The sequence below is a fragment of the Lynx rufus genome, unplaced genomic scaffold (genome assembly GCF_022079265.1).
Source record: "Lynx rufus isolate CCGP_SWC_20201006 ecotype Redwood Valley unplaced genomic scaffold, mLynRuf1.p SCAF_24, whole genome shotgun sequence".
Lineage (NCBI taxonomy): Eukaryota > Metazoa > Chordata > Mammalia > Carnivora > Felidae > Lynx > Lynx rufus.
The window spans coordinates 7623949-7651298 of NW_025814839.1; the positions used below are offsets into that span (position 1 = coordinate 7623949).

General features: G+C 37.8%; 1 protein-coding gene across 4 annotated transcripts in view; it reads right to left on the bottom strand.

Annotated features, from left to right (window-relative positions):
- MED13L (mediator complex subunit 13L) overlaps positions 1-27350 on the bottom strand; it is a 305008-nt gene that overhangs the window by 108838 nt on the left and 168820 nt on the right. For all 4 annotated transcript variants that reach the window (XM_047088541.1, XM_047088540.1, XM_047088543.1 and 1 more), the window contains one exon: positions 22671-22754. In XM_047088541.1, the coding sequence (XP_046944497.1) occupies positions 22671-22754 (84 nt within the window). The remainder of the gene's footprint in view (positions 1-22670; positions 22755-27350) is intronic.

Consider the following 27350-nt stretch of genomic DNA (forward strand, 5'->3'; position numbering starts at 1 on the left):
TCCGAGGGTAAGGAAAACAGCTGGCTTCCCCGAGGACACAATGACTCAAATCATGGACATTTATTGTGAAAAGTCTGTAAAGCTGATCTGGTCCCAGCCCTTCAATTACTTAACAAACTGTGGTAAAGAATTAATTTAAGTTATTTCAGTCCAAATATTCAAGTTTCTGTTATGTGCTGGGTCTTAGTTCCTGGATTAGATTTTATAAAGAGGCTCCTTTAATACACACATGAAACATGCCTGTTTATGACACACAGCTCACTTCTGAGCCTATAAAAGGAACTCAAAGACAGTATGGATTAGTAGGAAGAACAGAAACCCTGAAAGCACTCAGTGGAATTAAATACTGTGGAGCTCTATGCAAGTCACTAACCACTCATTTAAAAAGCTAAGAGACTAAAGAATCTACTCCTGAAATCATTGTTGCACTATATGCTAACTAATTTGGATGGAAATTAAAAAAAAAAAAAAAAAAAAGCTAAGGGACTAACAACTATCCTACCTCACAGGGACCTCTAACTCTAGTAACAGAACAAATCGGATCCCTTTGTTAAAAATTGGCACTAGGTAATTTTAAAGTTGTTACCTGGAAACTAAGAAATTGGATTAAAATGGAAAGTATTTAATTTTCCTTAATTTTACGGTAGATTAAAGAAAAATTACTAATGCATGGACATAATATTAGAATCTTTTGAGTAAAATTTCTGACACAACACATAAGAAACATTCATGGTGAGTATCTCTTGTGAGTGGAACAAGAGGGAACAAAAGAAGTAAAGAGGAGATTTTCGTTGCCTTTGAAACTGCATAATTTTTTCACGGGCATGCTTTTATAATTTTTTAAAATGCCGATTTTTAAAAAGCTTGCAGGCACTTAAATCATAGAAGACAATGTATGTAGCTGAAAGTATAATGAACTAGAAAAGGAGAGGAAAATGTTCTGGTCTGGCTCTGTCCAGCTCTGTGACCTTGGGAAGTATATTTGAGTTGCAAGGTCCTAGCTTTCCTAGGAAAACAAGAATGAGATGGCTCACTGTGTCACCATCCAGTTGGACTCAATTTTATATTAACTGCTCTTAGATTACTCTTCTCTCATTCAGCCACTCGCTGCATCCATCAAACACTGAAAAGAACAGCAGGAACTAAACAAAAGAGAGTGCAAATTCATTTCCCTATAATGAAAATAATTAACAGCCAAAAAAAAATCTATCAAGAGTTCAGAAATGTTTAGCCTGCTGCAGAAAAGGGGATAAAAGATTAACTTGATGAAAACCCAAAATCTATTACTAACAAAGGTAAATAAATATATATTCAGACCATGACCTCGTTTATTAGAACGCTTTCCAAATGTGTGTCAGTAATTAAAAAAATTATTCTCAATCACATAAATTACAACTCTGCTGGGGTCAGGATATTGTCTTCTGTTTCCTAATTGATTGATGGATCACACTTTCTGTCTCTAAATACTAATTCAATTATTGATCTCCCTGATGATGGATCTGAATGCATGAAATTATTCTTTGTAGTCTAACAGTCATCCTCTATCAGAGGAAAATAATTTTTCTTCCTAGCTTTATGTGACCAATAACAGGGTCATGTGGTTCTCAAAGCAGCTCGCTCATAATTTATTATTATTAAAATGTAACACTCTGTTGTAGTTTTCTCCCATTTCACATCTCTTGAATAAAATACATGGTTAAATATTAAAACTGGTAGCCTTCTTAAGCATTTAAGACATGCCCAGTTTTTGAGCTTTATCTTATACCTCACCCCAATGAATAAAATGAAAGAAAGAGGGGAAAATAACATTTTTTCCCTCCATAATTCCCAGTTTGGCTAAATGCCACAAATAAACTGGAGCTGTTTTGCGTAATAAAGCACACAACAGTCACTGAATATTTAGGCAAACCTTCGAGAGGGAGGCCGACTACTCGCACTGCTCTGTACCCCTGTTCTCTACTCATCTGGCCCAAAGATTTGAACTGATTTCAGATACCTGACTACACTGAAGATTTCCAGCCCAACAGCTCTAGAGGAAGACGCGGGTCACGTGACCACCGCCAGGGAGCCCTTGACAGGGCACTGTCCAGCTTAGCCCCTAACTTAGCCCCTTAGGGCAAGTGCCTGATCACCACCAATTAATTGAGAGACTGAGCAAGGACGGGAACCTCTTTCTTCCTTCTCAATATGCATTTAAATACCCTACTTGGGGCTTCATTGTGCAAGCACATTTCACAAAAGAAAAGCATAATCAGGAGCCTCCTTCAAAGCCTGGAACACTGCACTCTTCTCTTTGTGTCTGGCCTTCACAGTTTCCCATTGTTGTAGTTACTTTCTAGCCCGGGTGCTCAAAAGTGAATCATCCTTTAAAATATATTATTATTTTATTGTTCTTTCACACTTAATCAAGCCTCTACATTTTATCTTTCTCTTATTTTTTCATTTTCAGGAGGAAGACAGTACTTATTACTTATTTGCTAAGATTAAGGGCAAGAGCCTTGGAAGCCGATTTACCTAGCTCTGTCCTTAGTGGCAGTGTCACCTTGGGCAAGTTACTCATCTCTCTGGATCTCCATTCTTAACTACCTGGACCATCTATACTCCCACCTCTACTCTCACAGGGCAGCTGTGAAGAAAAAGACACAAAGTACCTAAGGAGCGCTATGCATAAAGGTCCTGCCCTGCTACTGGAAGATGTGCTCTTAGTTCTAGCACTTTCTAACAATCTGTTACCAGCATTCTAGAGGTCTCCATTTTCTCATCTGTAAAACCAAAGAAAATAACACAAAATTCCAGGTATGTTATGAAGACTGGAAGTAATTAATGTAAAACATTTGGCACAGTATCTTAACAAATGTTATTCCTAACTTATAAATATAAGCTTCCTTTCCTTCCAGCTTGAAGTTGTGCTACTGAACATCTCCAATGTGACTGCTTTTTATTTATTCTACCATTTCCATTTGACTTTCAGTACAAATCCAAACCTACGTACTGTGGGCTTGTGCCCTCCCTGTAAGTTTGAAGATGCCAACTGATTAAACCCAAATAAGGGAGGCTATACCGCCAACAGTGAGCACAATGAAGATTTTCGGGTTAACGTTATAATCGGGTTTAGGTGCCTCTCAATAGCAATAACCTGATAGACACTCTACCTTCAAAAAAATTAACATGAGACATAGGCGCCTGCACACTGCAAATGCTAAAATCCTTGGCAGGAGACGAAATAAGACAGTACCAAAGGCACTAACCAAAAACAGTCGCAGGCTAGGGTAATAAAATCTGCAGGAGCAAGGAGTCAAGAGCAACAGGGACAAGTTATATGAACGGCCACTATTTAGTGGTAAGTGTGAACAGGGCCTTCAAAAGACAGCTTGATTTTCGGAGTTGGTTTTCTTTAAGCTTTCGAAAATCTTTAACTCTCAAGACAATACTTATCAGTGGCTTTGGAATTTTGCAATTCTTAACTTCTAGTGGCAACTACTGTAATTTTTAAATTGTTACCAGAACAATGTTATGCTTCTACCCTCATGAACAATCACAATTACTCTAAGCTTCATTTCTTTAAAACGTTACCATAGTTCTAAAATTGCAGTATTGATGCTACATGCTTTGGATTCCCAAAGATCACACTCTTTGCCACATTCATTCACCAAAATATCTGGACAAAACCCTCAATCCAGGGGCACCTGGGTGGCTCAGGTGGAGGACTGTCCGACTTCGGCTCAGGTCATGATCTTGCGGTTTCTGAGTCTGAGACCCGCGTCGGGCTCGCCGCTATCAGCAAGGAGCCTGCTTCGGATCCTCTGTCCCCTTCTCTTTCTGCCTCTGCCCTGCTTGTGCGCTCGCTCTCTCTCTCTCTCTCTCTCTCTCTCTCTCAAAAATAAATAAAACATTAAAAAAAAAAAAAGCCCTCCATCCATCACTGTGGCAAGGGCAGAATACCACCTGCGAGCAACCTTTACTGGTGGCAGCTAGCCACCACAAGTGAACATCTGGACAGTCTTCAGGTGACTCTTAGCACAAGCACAGGACATCAGTCACATACAGATCTTACAAACCACCTCGGTGTCTTTTACACACCTTGGGCCCACGCAAAGAGAAGTGGACATAAAAAATTTCATAAAACTCTGTGATCACGTGAGGGGTCCTCCTATTAGAGGTTCATTCTTCCCATCTTCTATCACTGCTAAGCACACCCTCTCCTCTCTACTCAACCAAACCTTTCCTTGAGACACCCTCATGCTATGTCTGCTGTTGCCTTTTCCTCTCCATGACTCTACCAAGACATCCAAACTTCCCACCTGTCAAAACCCATTTAACTTCATGAACGTTTCCTCTTCACTAGAGGAAAGGATCAGCATCTCCCAATTCTCACCTTTACTGCCTAGTTCACAACCCGAGACCATAACTGTATACAGTGACTTATCCTTACTCCTTCAAGTGTTGTCTTGCTTCCCTGATAATACTACGTTAGCAGAATTTTGTCACGTTATTATATATGTAATTTTTTTAGTATTTATACTGGCAGAGGGGAAGAGGGGGAGAGGGAGGGGGAGGAGGGGGGGGAGCACACAAGCAGGAGAGGGGCAGAGAGAGAGGGAGGGAGAAAATCCCAAGCAGGCTCCGCACTGTCAGCACAGAGCTGATGCGGGGCTTGAATTCACAAAACATGAGGTCATGACCTGAACCAAAATCAAGGGTCAGATGCTTAACTGACTGAGCCACCCAGGAGCCCCTGTCAAGTTACCTTATTCATGTCCACCAAATGCCAAAGGAAGACTTTTTTTTTTTTTAAACTACTAACAGAAAGCTACTCATAGAGTGTAAGTAACAAAGAAAACAAATTAGTATTTCTGATTAGTTATTCTGAAATAACGAATAGTAAATCTGACTGAACAAATACTGAGAGTGAATATAAAGCATATTTTTGCTTTTTTTTTTTAAATTTTTTTTTTCATCGTTTTTATTTATTTTTGGGACAGAGAGAGACAGAGCATGAACGGGGGAGGGGCAGAGAGAGAGGGAGACACAGAATCGGAAACAGGCTCCAGGCTCTGAGCCATCAGCCCAGAGCCTGACGCGGGGCTCGAACTCACGGACCGCGAGATCGTGACCTGGCTGAAGTCGGACGCTTAACCGACTGCGCCACCCAGGCACCCCTATTTTTGCTTTTTAAACAGTTAATAGTCCTATATGCATATACTTGAACTGATCATCAACATATCATTACGATCTAAAATAAAGCAACGGAACAATGGGTAGAGTAAGTGTACTGTCTGGCATACTAGCTGTAGAGAAAAGGGAAATACATACATACACACTTGTGTAGCTCTGCATAAACTAATCTCTGGAAAGATCAAAAGACACTGGCAATAGGATTTAATTAACAGAAGGAGAGAAACTGGCTGACTGGGGTAGTGTGAGTGGGAAGAGACTTACTTTGTTACCTACATCTTTTTGTGCTGTTTAAATTTTATATATGTATTTATCACTCCAAATAATAAGTTAAATAGGATAAAGAATTCCTTGAACACTTTGTGTGTTGAAAACATATTCAGATATGTACACCGTAGTGAATTAACACAAGAATTAAAATGCTCTGTGTGCATATGATTTATTATACTAAAGACTCATACCACTTCTTGGGTAAATAGGGAGAGTCTAAATGCTAGCCCCTATACAAGTTTGTAGTTACATGAATTTTTATCTTAAAAGTTTACTTTTAAACAATAGTCACTTAGCATTATATGTGTAACCATTAACCTTATTAGTGAAGATAGCACGAAGAACTGAGAGAAATAGCAGCTATAAAAAGAGAAGCGCCTGGATTTGAATCCTCCACTTTCTAGATGTGTAGCTCTCAGCTAATCACTTAACCTATCTGGACAGCAAGGTTAGGCCCAAAACCAATTCCATCCTCTCACTTTTTTTATTTTCAGCAAGAGTGAGTGTGTGTGAGCAGGGGAGGGGCAGAGATAGATAGAGGGAGACAGAGGATCTGAAGCAGGCTCTGAGCTGTCAGCACAGAGCCCGACATGGGGCTCCAACCCACAAACCATGAGATCATGACCTGAGCTGAAGTCGAACGCTTAACCGACTGAGACACCCAGGTGCCCCCTGTCACCTGTTTTTTGTAAATAAAGTTTTATTGGAACAATCTATGCCCATTTCCTTACACACTATATATGTGGCTGCTTTCACAGGATAATGTCAGACTTGACTGGTTTTGACAGAGACCGTGTGCCCTGCAAAGCTGGAGATGTTTACTATCTGGCCCTTCTCAGAAAAAGTCTACCTGTCTCTGCCTAAGAGTAAAATAAGAACAAACCACATCTACATTGAAGCTCCACTCCGAGCAGGCAGCAAGTCAAAACTATTTCCAGAAGAGCATAAAGACATTATTTATTTTTTTCACACTTATGTTCTCCAAGCACAATATGGAGTTTTCCAGAGGCTACAGGATGTCACAAGAGACTACATGCAGAAGCAGACACGAGAATACATCTATTTACCCTTAAGCCAGACACGAAAGAGATTCACAAAAACAGTACCATTCTTCTGACCAAATATTTTTTCTTTTTAGAAAATTGTCATTTTGGTTAAAAAGGGGTTATTTATGTTAACATACAACAAATTTATTGTTTTTATAAGTCATAAATACTTTACCTTCTTTCAGTTTTACTTCTCTAGAATAAACATTGGTAAGTATTACCCATATAAATAAAATCTCTGTTGGGTGCTCAATGTTTATAGGGGTTTTGAGACTAAAAAGTTCGAGAATCTGCTATACTATAGCCCTAATGCATCACAGCGGCAAGATTAACTGGCCTACCAGAACAGTCTATGCACTGGGCAGGGTTTGGATAAACACAAAGTAGAGAGTCTACCCGGATAATCAATGATACCACCACCAGCCGGCAGGCAGTTTAAGGAGAGAAATTTGACAATTCTAATTAGAAGCTCCCCAGGGTACTTAAGAAATTTCATTCAAAACTTGGACATAAGGCCAAGGGAAAACAGCCTGTCCTTTCAACATCGTACACAAGAAATGACCATCAAAGGATTACCTAGTGCTGTGGTGCCCCAACTGTGTAGAAAGCACACCAGAACACTAGCAAACTCACAAGGGTGTGGCAAGATATTTTTAAATTGGCAGGGAGGAAACAAAGCAACATCTGTCAGAGCCTATGCAAACTACCAGATCAAGGTGGTCCACAGTTTCAACAGCAGACTGTACTGCATTCCTTACAATAAAGTCAGATCTTAGTGAAAGTGGTTTTTCAGTGGTGACTGCAATATACAGTAAAATCAGTAGTGGTGTCCAATCCGATTGCAAGATTTGAAGTTATTCAGTGTCCAAAAGGCATACACATCCTATTAATAAGCAGTTGTGGTTATTTAAGGATAAACTTTCTTCTTTTCACTTATGTGCATTATTTGGTCCGAAAGGTACTAAGTTGTAGTTACAGAAATACTTATTAATTTTCTATAAAAACCTAGCTACTCAAATGCTCTTTGAACTGGTTTAACATCTTATGTGTTCCTTCACTAACATGTTGATTAAAATGTTTGGCATTTGTTCATTTTATATTTGCATTAGAGTCCCAATTTTACCTTTTTGTAAATTTTATTCTAGTATGCTGAAGTTGTCTTTTTCCAGCATCTCTAGAAATAGCTCTATTTTTAAAAAGCTAAATTTTAAAGGCTTTAATAACTAGTCATCAAGTACTATGGAAGGATGTTTCTATAGGAATACGTAAAGTATCAAAAAAGCCTCTATACGTAGACTCTCATATTCAAATAAAGGTCATACCTATGTGTTCAAATACAATTAAACTGTCTTAAAATCCGATGTGGTTTTCTGCATCTCCCAATTTTTAATAAATACATTTAATCCTTTTGAAATCAGTAAAATATACAAGAGGGTTTTTTTTTTTAATGTTTGGGATGATTTATGAGCACATTCTTCAAAAAGGCAGTATTAATGAAAGTTTAAAAAGTGAATGAGTAAGATGGAATTAAGTTCCCTCCAAGGAAACATTTTAGTATTATTCATTAAATAGAGGGCTAAGGACAAAAGAACAGATGACCACAATTGTATTATTAGTAACTTTTAGTGCCAGACTATGCCAGTAAAGTAAAAATACAGATAACAATTTATTTTACCCTCAACCTCCCACTTATTTTTTTCTATTATTTTTCACTCCATGTCAAATGTTTTTATCTAGATCCCTGTTTTCACTTCAAGCTACAGAAGTGATCAATGTGTTTAAGAAGGAAAAAATAGGGAACACTCCCTCCCGTCCCCCGCCCGCCTTTTTGGAACCTTTATGAGGAAAGGTAGGAAAAAAAGCAAAGTAAAAAGCAAATGCATCAATAGATGTGTTGAAAGATGCCAAATGAGAAGATCCAAATGAGAAGAAGCTTCTGGAAGTATTGGTGGTTTGTAAGGAGCTTCCTTCTTTCCTCACAATAATTGTGACTGCTGGATCCATTTCTCTCTGTGTCGCTTTTCATCTCTGCTACCTCCTTCTTCTCCCCAAAGTTATCTCATCTTAATACTGAAGACAACTGGTTTAACTACTCCCATTTATATGTAAAATACCAAAAATAAACTACCATGCTTATAGTCAAGCTTAACAGTCAAAGGACTACCTGTGCACCTGAGACCAAAATCAAACCTATGAAAATACTGGATGGAAAGGGGGTGAATTTTAAGGAAGTTCAATCATGCACTTTTAATCCATGTTTTATTTAAAGTATCAACTTTAGGGGCGCCTGGGTGGCGCAGTAGGTTAAGCGTCCGACTTCAGCCAGGTCACGATCTCGCGGTCCATGAGTTCGAGCCCCGCGTCGGGCTCTGGGCTGATGGCTCAGAGCCTGGAGCCTGTTTCCGATTCTGTGTCTCCCTCTCTCTCTGCCCCTCCCCCGTTCATGCTCTGTCTCTCTCTGTCCCAAAAATAAATAAAAAACGTTGAAAAAAAAATAAAATAAAATATCAACTTTACTGTTTGTAAACAATGTCACATGATGTGAAAGAGGAAAAATAAAATAATACACAATGCTATTCCTGAATTAGAATCATTTAATTTTGAAAAATTGATCAGTTTCATATATAATACAATAAATAGCATATGAAGTGCCATGATAAGCTAGGAAGAAATTTGCAGAACAGGCTTTAATGATTTCTTTGTCTAGTTATTCATTCCACTACTTACACTATTTCTCATTCAATCCTCAAAACAACCTGTATTAAGAAGATATCATTGTTATTACCTTTATTCTTACTCTTCTCAGAGTTTAGAAACAAAACACAGATAATGAGTGGACCATTCTGACTGTGTACATTAAGAGCACGATTAGAACGGGAGTAATAATAAAGGCCTAAATTTCTGTCATTTATTTCCAAAGGAGCAGTGTACTGGGTGATAGATTCAGTTCCATCAGTTACACTTGTAATAACGTGTATGTGCATTACTTTCTTGAAACAATCACATGCCCAAAAAATTCTAATTCCTGAGCTCAAGATTTACAATTCTTCACACGTACACTGCAGGTAAGAACAACAGGCCCCTGCTCGTCCGCCTCACGCTATCTACTGTTACCCCAGCCTCAGCTCCAACTTGATGTCTCCATAACTTTGGCTGGTTCTGAAAATCTCTGACTTGTTCAAAGGAGTTACTGCATTCACCCTTTAAGAGGTAAGCTACACAAGGTACCCACAACCCAACTGAAGGCTTCTTCATCGTGTACTTGGAAGAATCAGAAGACCTTTCAATTTTGGAAAGTTTAGTTTACAGAAAATCAAAGCACAAATACACAATTCTCTGTAATACAACATCTACAGAACATGCCCTGTACTGCACTTCATACACTGAGCAGCAAAGGTACCAGCAGTATCCTCCAATGGAAGAATCCTCTGGTTTGAAATGTACTCAACAAGTATTTTATTGAGTTATCTCTAGGTACTTTTAGCACCATGTGTTTCTAAGGAATGGGGAAAAGAGGAGGCCTCGCGACTATTACAGAAATGTGCTTTAGTAACTTATCTTTCTGAACACACAAAACATGCTTAAAATGATCAAGGAATAACGTAAGATAGTACGTATTCAATTAAACGTATGATTATCATCAGGGTTCCAAGCCAGTATTTTAAGTTTTTAAGAGCCTGGGTAAACAGAGGGCTGAGGAGTTAAAGTGGAAAAATAAAAGCACATAATCCCAATTTTTCTGTTTTCACATAGTGGATGTTTAAGGGATACCACACAATATCTTACTCTTTCTGTAAGGAACTCCAATTGAGGGTAACGTTTCTTTTCATTAATGAAATTAATGCCTAGAAAGGTTACTTATTCAAGGATACAACAAATCGTCAGCAAAAGAAAGTTGTATTTATTTCAGAGATTTGAACCATAATCTGATATAAAGCTTAAATTCTGGATTATAAAATTATAAATAAGAAATAAAGGATGGGGGCATCTGGGTGGCTCAGTTGGCTGAGCATCCGACTTCGGCTCAGGTCATGATCTTGTGGTTCATGGGTTCGAGACCCACGTCGGGCTCTGTGCTGACAGTTCAGAGCCTGGATGGAGCCTGTTTCGGATTCTGTCTCCCTTTCTCTCTGCCCCTCCCCTACTCATGCTTTGTGTGTCTGTCTCTCTCTCTCAAAAAGAAATAAAACAAACAAAAGAAACAAAGGATGGGAGGTGGCAGGCTACGTTAAAATTGATGGAGTGCTTTTAAGGCCACTGAAACAAAGCTTAAAATTCTGCTAATATTACAATTTTCTCTCAGTGAAATTTACTTTCTACAGTCTTTTTTCTTTTTCTTTTTTTTTTTTTTAATCTCAGTGACAGAAAACTTTAACCAACTGTCTTCAATTATACATAGTAATGTGTTTCTTTGCTTTCTTACATGCTAGGTACCAGGTAACACTCTATAAATTATACTGGTCAATTTCAGTAGTACGTAAAAATACTTCAAATGTTGCCCACAATGTTCCTTCTAGGCTCTTCTGTGTACAACCAATTAGAAAGGTCTCCGCCTTTCTATGAGGCATGTTAAAATCTCAAGATGTGTTAAAGCTGCTTCTACTAATAAAAACTGCAATTCATAAAGCACCAACGGAGGACAATATCCAACAGAGTAACACAGACTTTTCACGAGGAAATACCTGAACTGAAACAACCATCACGAACAGCCCAAATGTTCAAACTTGAAATTTGAGCAAACTATTCAATAATAAATAATACTGAGGAAAAACTCACATAAAACCAATTATTATAAGAACATTTATAAAAACACAATATTTTAAACAATCATCTCTTAAGAATGGTAAAGAAAATCTTTTTGCTTTAATGACATAACTCAACATTTTGTTTTATGTTACATGACTTTTAAGACCTCATTTTCCACTTTGATCCTCGGACAAAATAAACAGATTTACAACAAAAGAAGTATGTTCCATTCAGTTCAACCAAACCTGTAATACTCTTTGTACTAGAAATTGTAATAGATGTGGAGTAGAATAAATGGGGGAAAACGATGAACAGTAGACACCAAAATAAGTATGATTCTGTTCTAAAAAGTCAAGGATGGAATGATGCGGGAATGGAAAAAAAAAATGCAGACTAAATTCTCATCTTCCTTAGAACAAATTCAAGACAGGAATAAAGTTTTTAAAATAAACGACAAAAATAAATAAGAAGTAAAACCATACTCTTGATAAATTTACAGGTAAAATGCCAAGGGGGGCGGGGGGGAACAGCTAGGAAAGTTGCCTCAGGGGAGCAGCTCAAAGAAGAAAGATCAAAGTTAATGTTGAGATGCCAGGAGAGCCCGAAAGGTTGGGGAAAAAAAAGAACCTGCACAAAGAGAAAAGGAGTTTAGACAATGGTAGAGATTGTGAAAGGCAACACTGGCTGGACAGAAAGGCTTCTACTGGAGAGCAGGGATGCCAGACAAAGTGTGAGTAACATCCAAAATACAGCTGACACCACATGGTGCTCTTATGGGGGAAAGCACTTCACCCACCAAGAGCAGTCTTAACAGAAGTGATGGGAACCAGGAGAAAGTCAGAAGACTGTGACAGACCAAACATCACGACAGGAAGGAGGCTCCACAGGATGTAAGTTGGCCCTGCATCTCAGCACCCAGAGCTTTCCAAACTCTTTAGTCTTAAATATTAAGCTATAATACTTCAACGTTACACAACTTTTTTTTTAAATGTTTATTCATTTTTGAGAGAAAGAGCGTGAGCGGGGGAGGAACAGAGAGAGAGGGAGACACAGAATCTGAAGCGGGCTTCAGGATCTGAGCTGTCAGCACAGAGCCCGACGTGGGGCTCAAACCGACCACGAGATCATGACCTGAGCCGAAGTCAGAGGCTCAACCAACTGAGCCACCCAGGCACCCCTAGCCTTACACAACTATTAATAAAACGCTAAATGAAGTCTATATCATCACATTCGACTGATGGGTTCTTAGATACACATTTAATACTTTCTAAGAACCACACTTAATAAAAGCTTTGTTTTTATAATATTCTTGAACACTCCAAATATACCAGAGGTAAGCCAAAGGGCTACAAAATACATTATATACTCTCCATTTTTTCCCTTTGATTCCTTCATATAAAAGATTGGCAAGAGAACTACAATGCAAATAAGTATATTTCAAAACTCATACCAAAATGAAGATGATTTCAATCAGATCTTAAAATATGCAGTAAAAAAAGTTCTTTAAAAACAGAAAACAGCTCCTATCAATATTTTAGGGATAGAATCAATATACAATATGCCATTTCTTATAGAGCATATGGCCATTATATAAAAAGATTTATAGTAGGAATACTTAATTCACTTAATGCAAATCACCTATATCAAAAATATTTGGGTGGCTCATCCAATGAAGCTTCTGACTTGGGCTCAGGTCATTATCTTGCAGTTTGTAAGTTAGAGCATGGCATCGGGCTCCATACTGACAATGCAGAGCCTGCTTGGAATTTTCTCTCTCTCTCTCTCTCTCTCTCTCACACACACACACACACACACACACACACACACACACACACACTGTCTCTGCCCCTCCCCCACTTGCATTCTCTTTCAAAATAAACTTAAAAAAATTTTTTTAAATAAAAAATATTTGGGTATGGGGCGCCTGGGTGGCGCAGTCGGTTAAGCGTCCGACTTCAGCCAGGTCACGATCTCACGGTCCGTGAGTTCGAGCCCCGCGTCGGGCTCTGGGCTGATGGCTCGGAGCCTGGAGCCTGTTTCCGATTCTGTGTCTCCCTCTCTCTCTGCCCCTTCCCCGTTCATGCTCTGTCTCTCTCTGTCCCAAAAATAAATAAACGTTGAAAAAAAAAATTTAAAAAATATTTGGATAGCAATCTTCTGCTAGTACAAGAAACTACCAGAAACATAAAAACTTGTAATTATCCTTAGTTTTTTTCTAAGTAATTACTCCCACCCCTTCCACCATGAGTGGCGGCCAACCACCATTACAGCAGCAGCCACAAGTCAGGTTCTTGACAGCCACTTCATGTTACTTTACTCAGCCCTAAACCATCTTAAGCACAATCTCCATTCTACCGAAACAAAACAAACAAAACCGGGGTGGGTGGGTGGGTGCACGCTCGCAAACCTAGGCCCAGTCACTTTAAGGAGAGTGAAATTTGTTTATATAATCTTCATTAACATTTTTAGTTACATTTCATTGAACTGATGAAGGGAAAATGTTAGGAAGAAAATTACATTAAATCAATCAAAAGCAACATTTGCAAGCAGTATTCTTAACCTTCTTTGAAGAAGTGAACATTCTTGCCTAAAAGTGGAGAGACGTCCGTAATCCAACTTTAATCTGTGATGCTTTTTCCCCTTGCTGCCAACATATTGCACATATGGCATCGTCGCAACATTTTACTGAGAACCCTCAGCTCACCTTTCAAAGAAAAGACACATTTGGACTTTCTTTAATCTGGTAATTTCCTGGTCCTTTCCTCCTCTTACTTTCCTGTCTCATCTCATCCTACCTCATTCCCTAAAGGAAATTAACAAGGACAGTTTAGGAACATTTCTGTAAAGTTTTTTTTTTTTAAGTTTATTTATTTATTTTGAGAGAGAGAGAGAGAGAGAGAGAGAGAAAGTGTGCATGTGAAGACGGAGAAGGGCAGAGAGAGAGAGGGAGAGAATCCCAAGCAGGCTCCACGCTATCAGTGCAGAGCCCAAAGTCGGGCTCGATCTCATCAACTGTGGGATCATGACCTGAGCCAAAATCAAGAGTTGTATGCTTAACTGACTGAGCCACCCGGGCACCCCATTTCTGTCAAGTTTTAAAACTGATTTTGGACAAGGCTTCAACATAAATGTCAACTCAGAAAAGAAATAATAAAGACCTTTCATGCCTTTACATTTTTAAGAAGATGTTCAGTGTTTATGAATTTGAGGGAAGAGACTACAAACATTAATACTTTTAAAACAGTATAAAACACAAAGCCATTAATTAATAAATTGGGAACAATTTACAACACACAAACATTGGAATCACTGAGAAAATAGGTGACATTTCATTAGTCAATTAAGTAACATATTAAAATCAACGTCTCCCACAAAGTGATTTAGCACCAGATGCTAAGCCATCCAATTTTAACAGACAGACAATGCAAACCTAAGTCAAGCACAAATAAGAGCCGGGTGACAAAAGATGGTGAAGTTTTATATCTTAAATACTCATTAGGTTCCACTCTGGGCAGTAACAAAGCTCCTCCCAAACCAACACATCTCTCCATCCAAAAACTAACAACCAGAATTATGAAGAAAATATTAAAATCTGCTAAAAATAAATGTTACTAGATAAAAAAAGCTACTAAATGGAGCTAAGAACTTAGAGAGGGGGCAAGAGTCTACACTTGAAAAGAAGGAATGGTAGCAAGTGACTTTCCCCTTTCTTCAAAAAAAAAAAAGTTTTTTTTTTTTTTTTTTTTTTTACCTGCGGGCAGACTGAACCACGTGGAGTGGCTAACACTGTCTACAACAAACTCCACTTCCAGTCTTACTGGCTTGAAGAACCAGAGGACTGAGTTCAAAGAGACCCGAGCAGCTAGAAAATGAGAAAGGAAATCCTGGGAAGAAGACAGAGTCAAAACTCTGACCGAGTATCTGGTGGACCCCCTGAATTAGGTGCACAGGTCAGACTTTGCCTAGCTAAGACCAGAACAGTGGCTTCCCAATTGGGGCAATTAGGCCTCTTGGGAGACAGCTGGCCATTTACCTGGTGGCATCTTCCTCTGGAGGAGGAAGGCACTATTGGCATTGTACAGGTAGAGGCAAGGGATGCTGCTGGGCGTCCTACCAGGCACCGAACAGTATCCACAACAATCGTCCAGCCCAGAATGTCAGCAATGCAGAAGTGAGAAACCCTACACTAAAAGAAGTAAAAAGATTTCAACTGCTACCCACCAAAGGTGAGACGAGAGATTGGAGTCTGAGTTGAGCTAAAGTTTACTGTTTTAAAACAAAACAGTAAACAAAATGAACATTCTTTAGAGAAAGAAAACAGAATCCAGAATCTCTACATTACTTACAATGCCCAAAATATAATTCAAAATTATTCAAGAGATGAAGAAACAGCAAAATCTAACCCATAATGAATAGATAAAACCAATGGAGATAATCTAGATATTTTATTTAGTACCAAAGATTTTAAAGCAATTATTGTAATTATGCTTACGGACATAAAGGGAAATGTACTCACAGTGAATTTAAAATATAGGAAATCTCAGCTGAAAAATGGAAATAAAACAGAGCCGAATGAAATTGCAGGACTGAAAATTACCATACCAAAAATAAAATATACATTAGTCAATTATTTTTACTCTTAGGGCTTCTTTCAGAATCTGTCTTGTGCCCATGATGCAACGATTTTCACTAAATCTTGACTATAATTATATTAAAAACTAAATGGAGGTAAAAAGCATGAGACCTAAATAATTTGACATTAGAAAAACCAATGGTTATTATACCTTTTAGAATAATATACGTAGCAGAGATATATGGTGGACTGTAACAAGAAATTATAAATAATCATTGGGATGCTCATATTTTTGAGCCATTCTACAGAACTAATTTATACTTGGTGTGGCTGAAATTTTCCAACTTAAAATTAAGAAACATCCCCCCACGTCCTTCATAGACAGCCTAAAAGTCCCATTTCATAAATAAAAACATATATAGATGTGTACATTTTTAAAAACAGTAATATAATAAAACAAGAGCAGCCATTTCCCTTAGACACGTCTGTTTTTAACTTGCCATAAAAATTTCCCACATGCTATCAATACGCTATGAGAAATTAATTATGAGTGGAAATGACCTCCCAGGCACATACATTTTACAGTTTTTCTAAACTCTAAGAAACTTCAGCAAAAGTAACCTAGGGTATTTTACAAAGCAGGAGACACATAAGCATTCAACTTAAAAGTAGCCTATTTCCAAAATAATCACTTTAATCTCGGGGAATTAGCTATTTGATGTACCACAATATACTTCCATAATGCTTAGATTCACTGAAGCTGACATGAAGAAACTTAATATAAACATCCTAAACGAAACCAGAGATATGAGTACATTAAACATACATCCTTCATGCTACCAAAAGGGTAATCATTTGAACCTCCATTCATTTATGTCCTGACCCCTCAGTTGACTTTTTTTCCAACAAAGTAAGTGGCATTTAGCTAGGACATCTTAAGCAAAGGCAAAACAGGTGGTCAGCTATATGATAAAACAAAAAAAAACTCAAATTAACTCCCACTTGGTACTGAAAATTTCTTCTCCCCTCTTCCTAATCTGATTTTGAACATCATTACTGAAGTTAACAAAAACCCTCCCTCCAAAACACATCCTTTAAAACTTGCAGACACATTGAAAGAGTAATATCAAATCCCTTGGGTTGGTAAATAAAGGAGTCACTGAAACCAAGCACATCCAGGAAAGGAAGAAGGAAAGATACATACATATACACAGGTACATACACACATATACATGCACATATACACACAGGGAAAGAAAGAAGGAAAGACAGATATGTAGCTAGATAGGCAGGCAACGTAAACAAACTGACTGATCTGGGGCATGCCTAGATTCTACAGTTTTCCTAAAATCAGAGAATCTGAAAACTGAAAGACATTTTGGAAAAAAAAACAATGCTGAAAATAAGTCCTGCAAGGACAAATAATTAATGGAAGATCATCCATATTTCTGGATGGCCTACTAAACAAAGAGAGCTTTGTTTCCAGCTTAGTTTCAATCCACTGGCAGGAATTAAACAGGGAATTATAGCAATGATATTATTCCAACCTCTCTAGTACATTAAAAAACAAGGTACATATAAAATCTTCTTTCTTGAAAGTACATATTGAAACTTCTTTTTTAAACTATGACAAGTACTGATGTTGAAAATGTAAGTTTTTTACTGTATTCTTTTTAGAACACCAATAAAACAAATAAAAAATTAAAAGTGGTGGTAACTCTGGTTTGGTTATGAAGGAAAACGGAAAGAGAGGGAAAAAAGTGAAAGAGCTACCTAGACAGTATATAGTTAACTATCGTCACCTCTGGTTGAACTGGTCTTTCAATTTCACATTCCTCTGTGCATAATGCTTGTGAACAAAACCGAGTGCAGTGGTACATGAGACACTTGTTAAAACCACAGACAGTACAACGCAGTTTTATCACAGGCCCTCTTTAAATGCTTCTCTCTTCCCTTCCTAGGTACAGGAGTTTTTCCTTTGCAATGACATGTAACAAATGTAACAAGAACCCTACATTCGGGGTCTTCATTTCAACCCCCATTTATACCTCAAGCTACTGCAACCTCAAATCCCCCCCACCGTTGAAAGCCAAATCTAATAGTCCTCTTAGAATGTATTTTACATGGCCTGTGTGGCAGACACAGCTGATTGATTCATCATGAAACTTTAAAACTCCATGGTTTTGGTGACACCAACCATCCTGGCTCCCACTTCTTTTATCTTTCTTAGTCTCCATACATACATTCTTCCTTCTCTAGCCACCCACGAATGCCTACACTCAAGACTCTAACCACATCCCTCTTCTCACCTTGCATACAATTCTCAAATACATTCAAATGACAAAATACGCAGTATCTTCTGCTATATCCCCCATCAGATAAAACCAACAGAAAATGACTACATATTTTATGGCTCAAAAAAAGGCTGCAAAACTATTATACATGTTTAGATAAGTCCAAACTGTTTCATTAATATGCTTTTACGGGTTTCCCGTCAGACAGCCCTATTATCAAGACACGTGGCAAAAGGCACCACCTAAAGTTATGAGAAAAATCGAAAAAAATTATCACCAATGATCATATTTTTCCGGACACTAGGAAGAGATTCCCTTTATCTTTCACATTGTAAGCACTGTTCACACGTCTGTTTATCCTCTGCATGAGGGATTCCTTTCCCTGCCTTTTCGTCTGTTTGTCTCTAGATGGAAACATCACAAGGAAAGTACAGGAAAGAGGAGGTCTGGAAGAGCCAGGAGAAGTGAAAAGAGGGCAGGGGAGGGGGTGATGTTGAGGAAAGAGGGGGCAGGGAAGTTTTAAAGTGCTAAAACATATTCTCCTGCATCAAAGTATTTCATCTTATTATACAAAATCTATTTTTTTGCTATTAAAATCAAAAGGTAAGGGCATTTCTTGAAAAATAGGTGAGTGGTATAAGAACATTAAAAAAAAAGAAAGAAAGAAAGAATCTCTGGCTTAAAAGTAGAAAAAAAAAATCCAGACAAAACAACACAAAAGCAGTCAAAATAAGATACTTCCCAATGTGTGAGTGCCCACACATGCATATCTGCTAACGGCACATACAAAAGTAATCAGAATATTTAAAAGTATTTGAGGCTTGTTGGAGTATCGTTCAAGGTAGGCTTGCCCATGAGGAAGAGACAGCTGATTAATTCAGAAAATGCACTAGCAAATATGTTTCTGTAAACTACTATATACCTGATATCAGAAAGAAATTCAAGGTCCAAACGGTTACTGGGCGCGATCAATTATTTTGCTAAAACTAGCATTCAAAAAATAAAGTGTATAAACTTCAAATTCTGTAGTAATCAAATGTAGGCTGAAACTGAATAGAATCTCCATGAATAACTTCTAAGTTATTTGAAAGGAATACATTTTTCACTGGTTTTTTTTTTTTTTTTTCAACGTTTATTTATTTTTGGGACAGAGAGAGACAGAGCATGAACGGGGGAGGGGCAGAGAGAGAGGGAGACACAGAATCGGAAACAGGCTCCAGGCTCCGAGCCATCAGCCCAGAGCCTGACGCGGGGCTCGAACTCACGGACCGCGAGATCGTGACCTGGCTGAAGTCGGACGCTTAACCGACTGCGCCACCCAGGCGCCCCTTCACTGGTTTGTTTTTAAGCATATCCTGGAAGGAAAAGTTTTTTCAAGTTCAACATATTTCAGGAACCCAGAAATTTGTTATGTTTGATGTTATTTGCCACAACTCTTTAGGACAAAGCCAAAGTTTTCTTTCTTACTTATTATATTCCTAAGGCTATGAGTAACAAAAGATGTGCCACCACAAAGAAAAAAATAATGTGAATAAATTTCTTTTACCTTCTTGGACCTGCCTGTTTAAATACATACATACATACATATATATATATAATATATAATATATAATTTTTCTAAGTTTATCCTATCATCTCATAGCAAACATTAAGAACTCTTTTAGAGTCCACCAGGCAAATGATTTAGTTTTGCTATCACTACAGAAAATAATCATAGCTCAAGAAATCATATGCTGTTAATTGAACAGGTGAAATCTATTCATCAATAGATTCATCTGTCTTCACTATTAAAATCATTTCAGCTATGTAAAATATGCAGTGTTAAATCATCTTTTAATCTCTTGAAAAAAAGTATGCTATAATTACTTAACTTTATACTTAAAATGTCATTCTTTAAAATATATTTCTCTCATGTGTATCTCTTAGCATCAAATAAGAGCTTTCCCAAAAATATCAATTTGTGCATAAAACTTGTTTAGCACCGGGCAGCAAATTTTCCTCTCATCGGTCACTAAACTGAAAATGTGTGCACACCCACACAAAATTAAGCCTAAAAATTTTCATTTATTTTTGCTTTTTCTCAACTACAAACCAGTCACATCAATGATCTCATTTAGTCTTTACAATAACCCTGTAAGGTAGTAACTAAACTATTATCACCAACTCTGTTACAGCAAAACACAAAGTTCGGTTCAGAAAAACTAAACAACTTCTCTAAAAGCAAAGAACTTTTGAAGAGAGGCATGGGACGTGATCCCAAATCTATTAAATCCAAATGCCCTCATCCACAGACAGCATCAGTTTGTCCATCCAAAATGACCTGAACACTAAGATCCTGTTTCAGCATCAAACAAGAGGCTCTATTTTCCATTCAGAGAATAAAAGTGGAAAAGTCATTATACCTAACAAAGTTCTATTACAGCAAATGCCAACTTTTAAAACAACGTTTGGTTTAAAATTTTTCCAATTGTTAACACCTCCTAAAATAGTTTTTCAAAATCATTAACATTTCTATACTACAATAAAATGAAGTTTGAAGTTCTACCTTCAACCATGAGTATGAAATCTAAAACTAATAAAATAATTCAATTACATTGCTCAGAAATCGATAGCCTGCCGGGTACACAAAAATCAAATATCTAAATATATTACAAGTATTATTCACATCTGGTTTGCTAAAGTCAGGAAGACTTCTGGGATGTAAATGAAGTGCAAAGACATACAGATGTTATGTAAAATAGACTGGTAACTATATTCGACTTCAAACATTAGTGTTTATTATTAAAGTACTAATTACTGCTCTTTCAATCCTTATTTTATTTCCGCACTTCCCCTTCATCCCCCGATTCCTATGAAATCATCATACAAACACCTATAGCTACTGATGAAAAATTTTAGGACTGGCTCTGTCCGAGACCGCACACTGAGCGTGGAGAGGCACATAAGAATGAATGGTAAAGATCATCGTGCCAAAGCAACTCATCACTCATCAACAGAAAAACCAAACCTTTAACCCATCCTCTGTAAACTTAAGTAAACACTGAGATTAAATATGTCCATGGAGCAAATGCTTTAGTTAGAGCAAATCAATATAAATAAAGGAAAAAAATTCCTCACCGTCAAAGAATCTGTAAACAAAACCGAAATTTTACATACCCATACATACTGACACCATTCTAAATGTAGAATTATCCTTTTCAGGCAAACTTTGATATACATAATACCTACTTTCTAGTTAAATATATATATTTTTAAATCCTAAAGGATTTGAAATGTACTAAAAAAGGGAAAACATTTTTTAAAAATCCATGGTGATTTGACCAAAAAAAAAAAAAAAAAAAAAAATTACATGCCAGTCCCCAATTTATCTGATTTGAAAAAAGAAATCCTAATTCTCATAAATTAAGTTTGGTTAATGAGATCCACAACCACGTCATCAAAGCTTTAAGACATACAGGTTGGAGAGGAAGCTGCTAGTGCGAATTAAGTCACAGGGAGGAACGACGAAGTTCAGAAGGTAAAGGTTCCAGAACAGGCAAGAGCTGCCAGCCAAACTTGTGGCAACCACCTAAAAAAGAGCTAACCTTACAGCTTAACATCTAAGGTTTCAATGGCTCTTATCCGCAGCCAGGAGCTGGAACCCTTAGCTCCGGGCAACTTCATGGACAGTAAAATAGAATTGGGATTGTGTGCCCTGCTCTTCCGATAGGAAACAATCACCCATCAACTTATGATTCCAATTAAGTCTGTGCTATGTCCAGAGATAAATGAAGTAAATATTTGCCTTTCAAGGTTTTAGTTTTTGATCCTGGTTTGATTGATATAAAAGTCCACGCTTGTTTGGCATTCAATAAATGATAGTCAAAAGTTTAGGACTGGTTCGAAAAGTGATTCACAGTCCTGGTTTAAGATTTTCAAGGATGTATTCACAGACATTTAAGGGGCATCAATCAATTCTATAAAAATTATCACCATTTGAATTCAGCTCACTGTTTTTAAAGTTATGCATATAACACTTTAAATAAGAAAGACAGGGGTGCCTGGGTGGCTCAGTCGCTTGAGCATCCGACTTCAGCTCAGGTCATGATCTTACGGTTCATGGGTTCGAGCCCCGTGTTGGGTTCCATGCTGACAGCTCAGAGCCTGGAGCGTGCTTCGGATTCTGTGTCTCCCTCTCTCTGCCCCTAACCCACTCACATTCTGTCTCTGTCTCTCTCAAAAATAAACAAACATTTAAAAAAATTTAAGTAAGAAAGATAAAAAAGGATAATGAAAATAACAAAACAGAATATTTTAATTCCACATAGTGTGGTAAGAAGGGGCTTAGATATAGGTTATTGATTATCTTTCTAGTCCCATATTCCACAAAAATTTAATAATACACTATTCAATAAAATGTGTAATACACCAATTAACAAAATTTTATGTAATAAAATCTATTTTAGTACATCTAAACAAAGACTGTTAGAAAATAAATAAATAAGCTGCTTCCCCACCCATCTCTTGCCAAAACATAGCTACGGTCAAGCAAAAGAAACGAAAAACCTAAAGGTTCATAAGACTCACCTTTTGTTGACTGGTTTTTCATCCTTTTCATACGGTCGGACAAACCACTTCCCAATCCTAACGAAGTTCTTATCCATTAGGCACCTGCGATAATCACACCAAGAATTATATTTAGAGTCTCAATAACAAATTAGCAAGTCACTGAATCAAATAATCGCAGATGAGATATACTATGGCAAATAAAAACATCACCAATTAAACTGTCAAAATGTTTTCTTATCACTTAAAATTTTTATATTATAGAGATGCTGAAAGAACTTTCTGACTTTGAGCATAAATTTTTATTATGAATTATTCTTGCACATGTAAAAAATTATGCAAAATTAATTGGCTGAGGTATTCCTGAAACGTCTTAAACTTGTGAATCACTTCAAATCCAAACACACTTTTGCATTATTTCAATTCTTGTGTCATCAAGAATGTTGGGAATACAGGCAGCACTCCTTACGAGTACCTCAGAGGTATTCTTCTAAGCCAGGGATGCTCATTTTGCAAGCTGTAATGCTGGCTTTCTTGCTTGGCATGTGATATGCAATCCTTTAGCAGAGATCCCAGAAACAGAAGCACCGCAGAGTCTCTTCTACTTAGGTGTTTTTCTTCTGTAAGTATGGTGAAGCACTTGGTTATGGCTTGGCAAGAAAACAAAGAACCACAGCCATTTCTTCCATGGTGATTATCTGCTTTCCTCCTATCCAAGTTGTGCCCCACTTCTGTTTCCATGCTGTTTTGTGTACATTGTGTTTCAATGTCAAATTACAGGGTAATCCTTCTGCAGACATGTTAAATGGCAATTGAACTCAACTCACAGAATACCAAAAATGCACACAATTCAACTGAAGTGACAAGAATACAGACAGCTATGACCAAGTTCACTCGTGTGCAAGCATATGACAACTGTATCATACCTGCCATCTGGCCAATTCTGAGATGCCATCATTTGTAAGGAATATCCCTGATTTTAAAAATATAAAAATGTGGGAGAAAATGCACATTTTGAAATTGACAAAATACAGTAATCTCTAACATTATTCAACGAAATGACACATATTTTGTAAGAAAACCTGTCAGAAAGTTGGATGTAATTCTTCTACAAAGGTTCTACCTACCAGTAAAAGAGCTACATAGCAATTCTTTATTCAATATTCAGGCAATTCTGCAAGTGGCTTGCTTTTGCCTCTGTAATTTCCATACCATCAAGGAGGACGGAAACAATTCAAGCCTTCACCGAACTCATTACAGGTTAGATGGGTTAGTAAATGGCAATAGTTTCTGCTGGCCACAATGTAACTCCCTGTGGGCAGAGTCAATCTGGAGCGTTGTTGCATCAAAAAAAAAAAAAAAAAAAAAAATCACTGGCTTCAACTGCTTTTATTTTGAAAATGAATTTCCACAACAATCTTCCTTGTTCACAGTGTAGAAAATCATTTTCAAAGCAACCCAATCTGTTTCCCTAAGATTATAAATGAAGTTGCCTTTAGGGTTAAAGACTACATGAGTCCATTAAAATTAGGAAATAGGTAATATCCAACAAGGTGAAAGTACTCAAGAAGCAAAACTCAAAAAGTTATGTCCACAGTTTATCCCCCAGCACACAGGCTTAATTGTATTCTTCAGGCAGAATAGACAGACAGACAGACAGACAGATAATTTCCACTGAAAAACTCTAGTGTTTGCTAACAGCAATAGTACCAGTAACTACGACTAGAATCACTACCACCACCACCACATTTGAATACCAGATGTAGTATATCATTTAATTATTGTAATATTTGTATGAGACAGATGGTACATGCCAACTTTTATACATGAAGAAGCTGAGGCACGATGAAAATGTCACCTACAGAAGGTCACACAACCAATCGAGAGCAGAGCTGGGATTAAGCCTAGGTATATCTGATCACAAGGCCAGAACATTTAACTATTACCATATATTGACTCACATGCTGTCGCATTTCCTCAGTTCTTTCCTCAATTTCAAAGTCCAGATGCAAGCTGTAATTGATGGGTCTATTTAATGTTTCTTTATCCTCTAAGAGCTGTTATTAAGTTGAAGGTGTTCTTAAACCCGGTAATGCATAGAATGAAAGCAATGGAACAGGTGACAGGTACAGGATCACATCAAACACTGTATGTGGCCTTCGACTGACACACATCCTCACTTAATAAATAACCACTTAAAAAAATAAATATCATTTTAAATATATTCACACCCTTATATAGGTCTTGAAGGTCAGAATTCAAAAGAATAATTTATTCAATAACACACACACAAGACGAATTTACAGTTAATGAACAGATAAAAACCAAGGCTTTAGATAGTAGAATATGAAAGACAAACAGATAAAATATCTCTGACTAAGGGGGACAGAGTGTAAAGTTGGCTTCAAAACCCTTGCCCTTCTCTGAAGTAAAAGCCACAAATTCTATTTGCTGACTTCATTCCAGCACAAGCAAACAAGGAGTTAGGGGGTAAAGGAGAAGCAGCACAGAGGCAAGACCACTCAGGTACAAAGGCAAAAGGCAAAAAGCTAATGAATCCTGAGAGCCTAACTCTGTGTTAACCCATCTCCTGGAGTTCCCACTACAGATCAGATTTCTTTGTCAGGCAATGTCAACAAAAGGTTATTATCACTAATACAAAAATCAGCCATGGAAACCACTGATCCTTGCTTCTGTAACTATCTAGTTCCAAATGATAGTCATAAATGACTTAGTGATTTTCGACTGCTAATCAGTTTCTATGTGATCAGTGATTTCCTACGCACTGAGAGAAAAACATGAGAACAAAATTGCTATGGATGAAGTACAGCTGACCCTGAATAATGATGCAAGGGTCAGGGGCTCCCCCTCCCCGCCCCATGTAGTTGAAAATCCATGTATGACTCTGACCCCCCCAAAACTTAAGTACCAATAGCTCACCGTTGACCAGAAGCCTTACCAATAACATGAACGGTCAATTAACATATTTTGTATGTTTTGTGTATTATGTACCATATTCTTACAATAAAGTGAGAGAGAAGAAAATGTTAAGAATATCATAAGAGAAAACACATTTACATTACTGTATTTATAAAATGTTAATAATAATCAATAATAATAATAATAATACTACAGGTGAAAGTGAACTGCAGAGTTCAAACCAGTGTTGCTCAAGGGTCAACTGCTGTATTTTTACACAGTTTCGTAACCAACTTACCTCTGTAGGAGGGAGCTGTCTCAAATGTCATGCTCAGCAGTGACATAGCAGAGAGTTAGCAAAGTTATACCAAGTACCTCAGAGAAGGCTGGGACCAAATTAGTGAAGTCACTGAGTACCGTGCCCTGACCCCGAAAGAGTACAGAAATTAGTTGCTAATATGGGTAAGTATGAGAACAAAGTTTCTTTTCACTCAAGAGACAGGTGGAAAGGACTCAGCAACTGTCACTATCAACTTTTACACTCTTCCATCTCCCTGATCTCAACTACAACTAATCCAAAAAACAAACTTCACTTTCTCTCTCACACACACAAGCATAGAGAGAGACAGAGACGGAGACACAGAGCCTCCAAGACTAAGACGGAAAGTACTTCCATCTGGTGTTTTGTACTGTAGGTTGTGGGAGGAAATCAGACCTTTTGCTGAGGAAGGTTCTTCCACCGCCTGACAGACACCTGGGACTACGAGGGCGGGAGAGCCGGGTATACTGCGGGACTATGTCCCTGGTTCTCCATCATTTCGGGGTCACCAATCCATAGCATAAATAAATCTAATGAAAGTTATTATAGCCTCTTTCTCTTAAGAACTTCCATACACAATACTAACATGAATCACTACTAACTGTGCTTTGGCCTGGAATCCCTCCCTCATCCCACTCTATCCTGTCCTCCTCTAATTTAGTTCTGTCCATCTTTGGTGTCCCAGATCAGCTCACACAGCACTCTAACACCTACATATCGGCCCTTGCATCACCAAGTTGTAATGATTCTTTCCATGGTTCTTTTTTCCCCCAAGAATCTATGAGAAATCTGAGGAAAGACATGGTAGTTATCTTATTTACTGGCCATAGTCAACAAACATTTAAATGCCTGCTCTGGGGGCGCCTGGGTGGCGCAGTCGGTTAAGCGTCCGACTTCAGCCAGGTCACGATCTCGCGGTCCGTGAGTTCGAGCCCCGCGTCAGGCTCTGGGCTGATGGTCAGAGCCTGGAGCCTGTTTCCGATTCTGTGTCTCCCTCTCTCTCTGCCCCTCCCCCGTTCATGCTCTGTCTCTCTCTGTCCCAAAAATAAATAAACGTTGAAAAAAAAAATCTTTAAATGCCTGCTCTGTAATATGCTTTATATTCTGTTCCAAACTAGTTAAGTGCTCAATAAATACCTGAGAAATGAATGCAATACACTAAGAAGCATTTTCCTATCATAACCTAACAGTGTTATTCTTCATGTTTGCAACCATTAATCATGGGGAGCCCCAAACTATTACTTGAATTTTCTTGTGTGTATATGTTCCTGCTAGTGAGACACTCAATGTTGGAGGAGGGGGAAATCTACACATTTCACTTTGTTTCATAGCCCATCAGCCTCACTCCAGACTAAAATCATAGGAGATACTCAACATGTAAGGCATCACATAGATGATTTTAAAGCAGCTTAGGAAGACTAGCACAACTGCCCATATGCTTTAGTTATACTTGAAGAACAGAA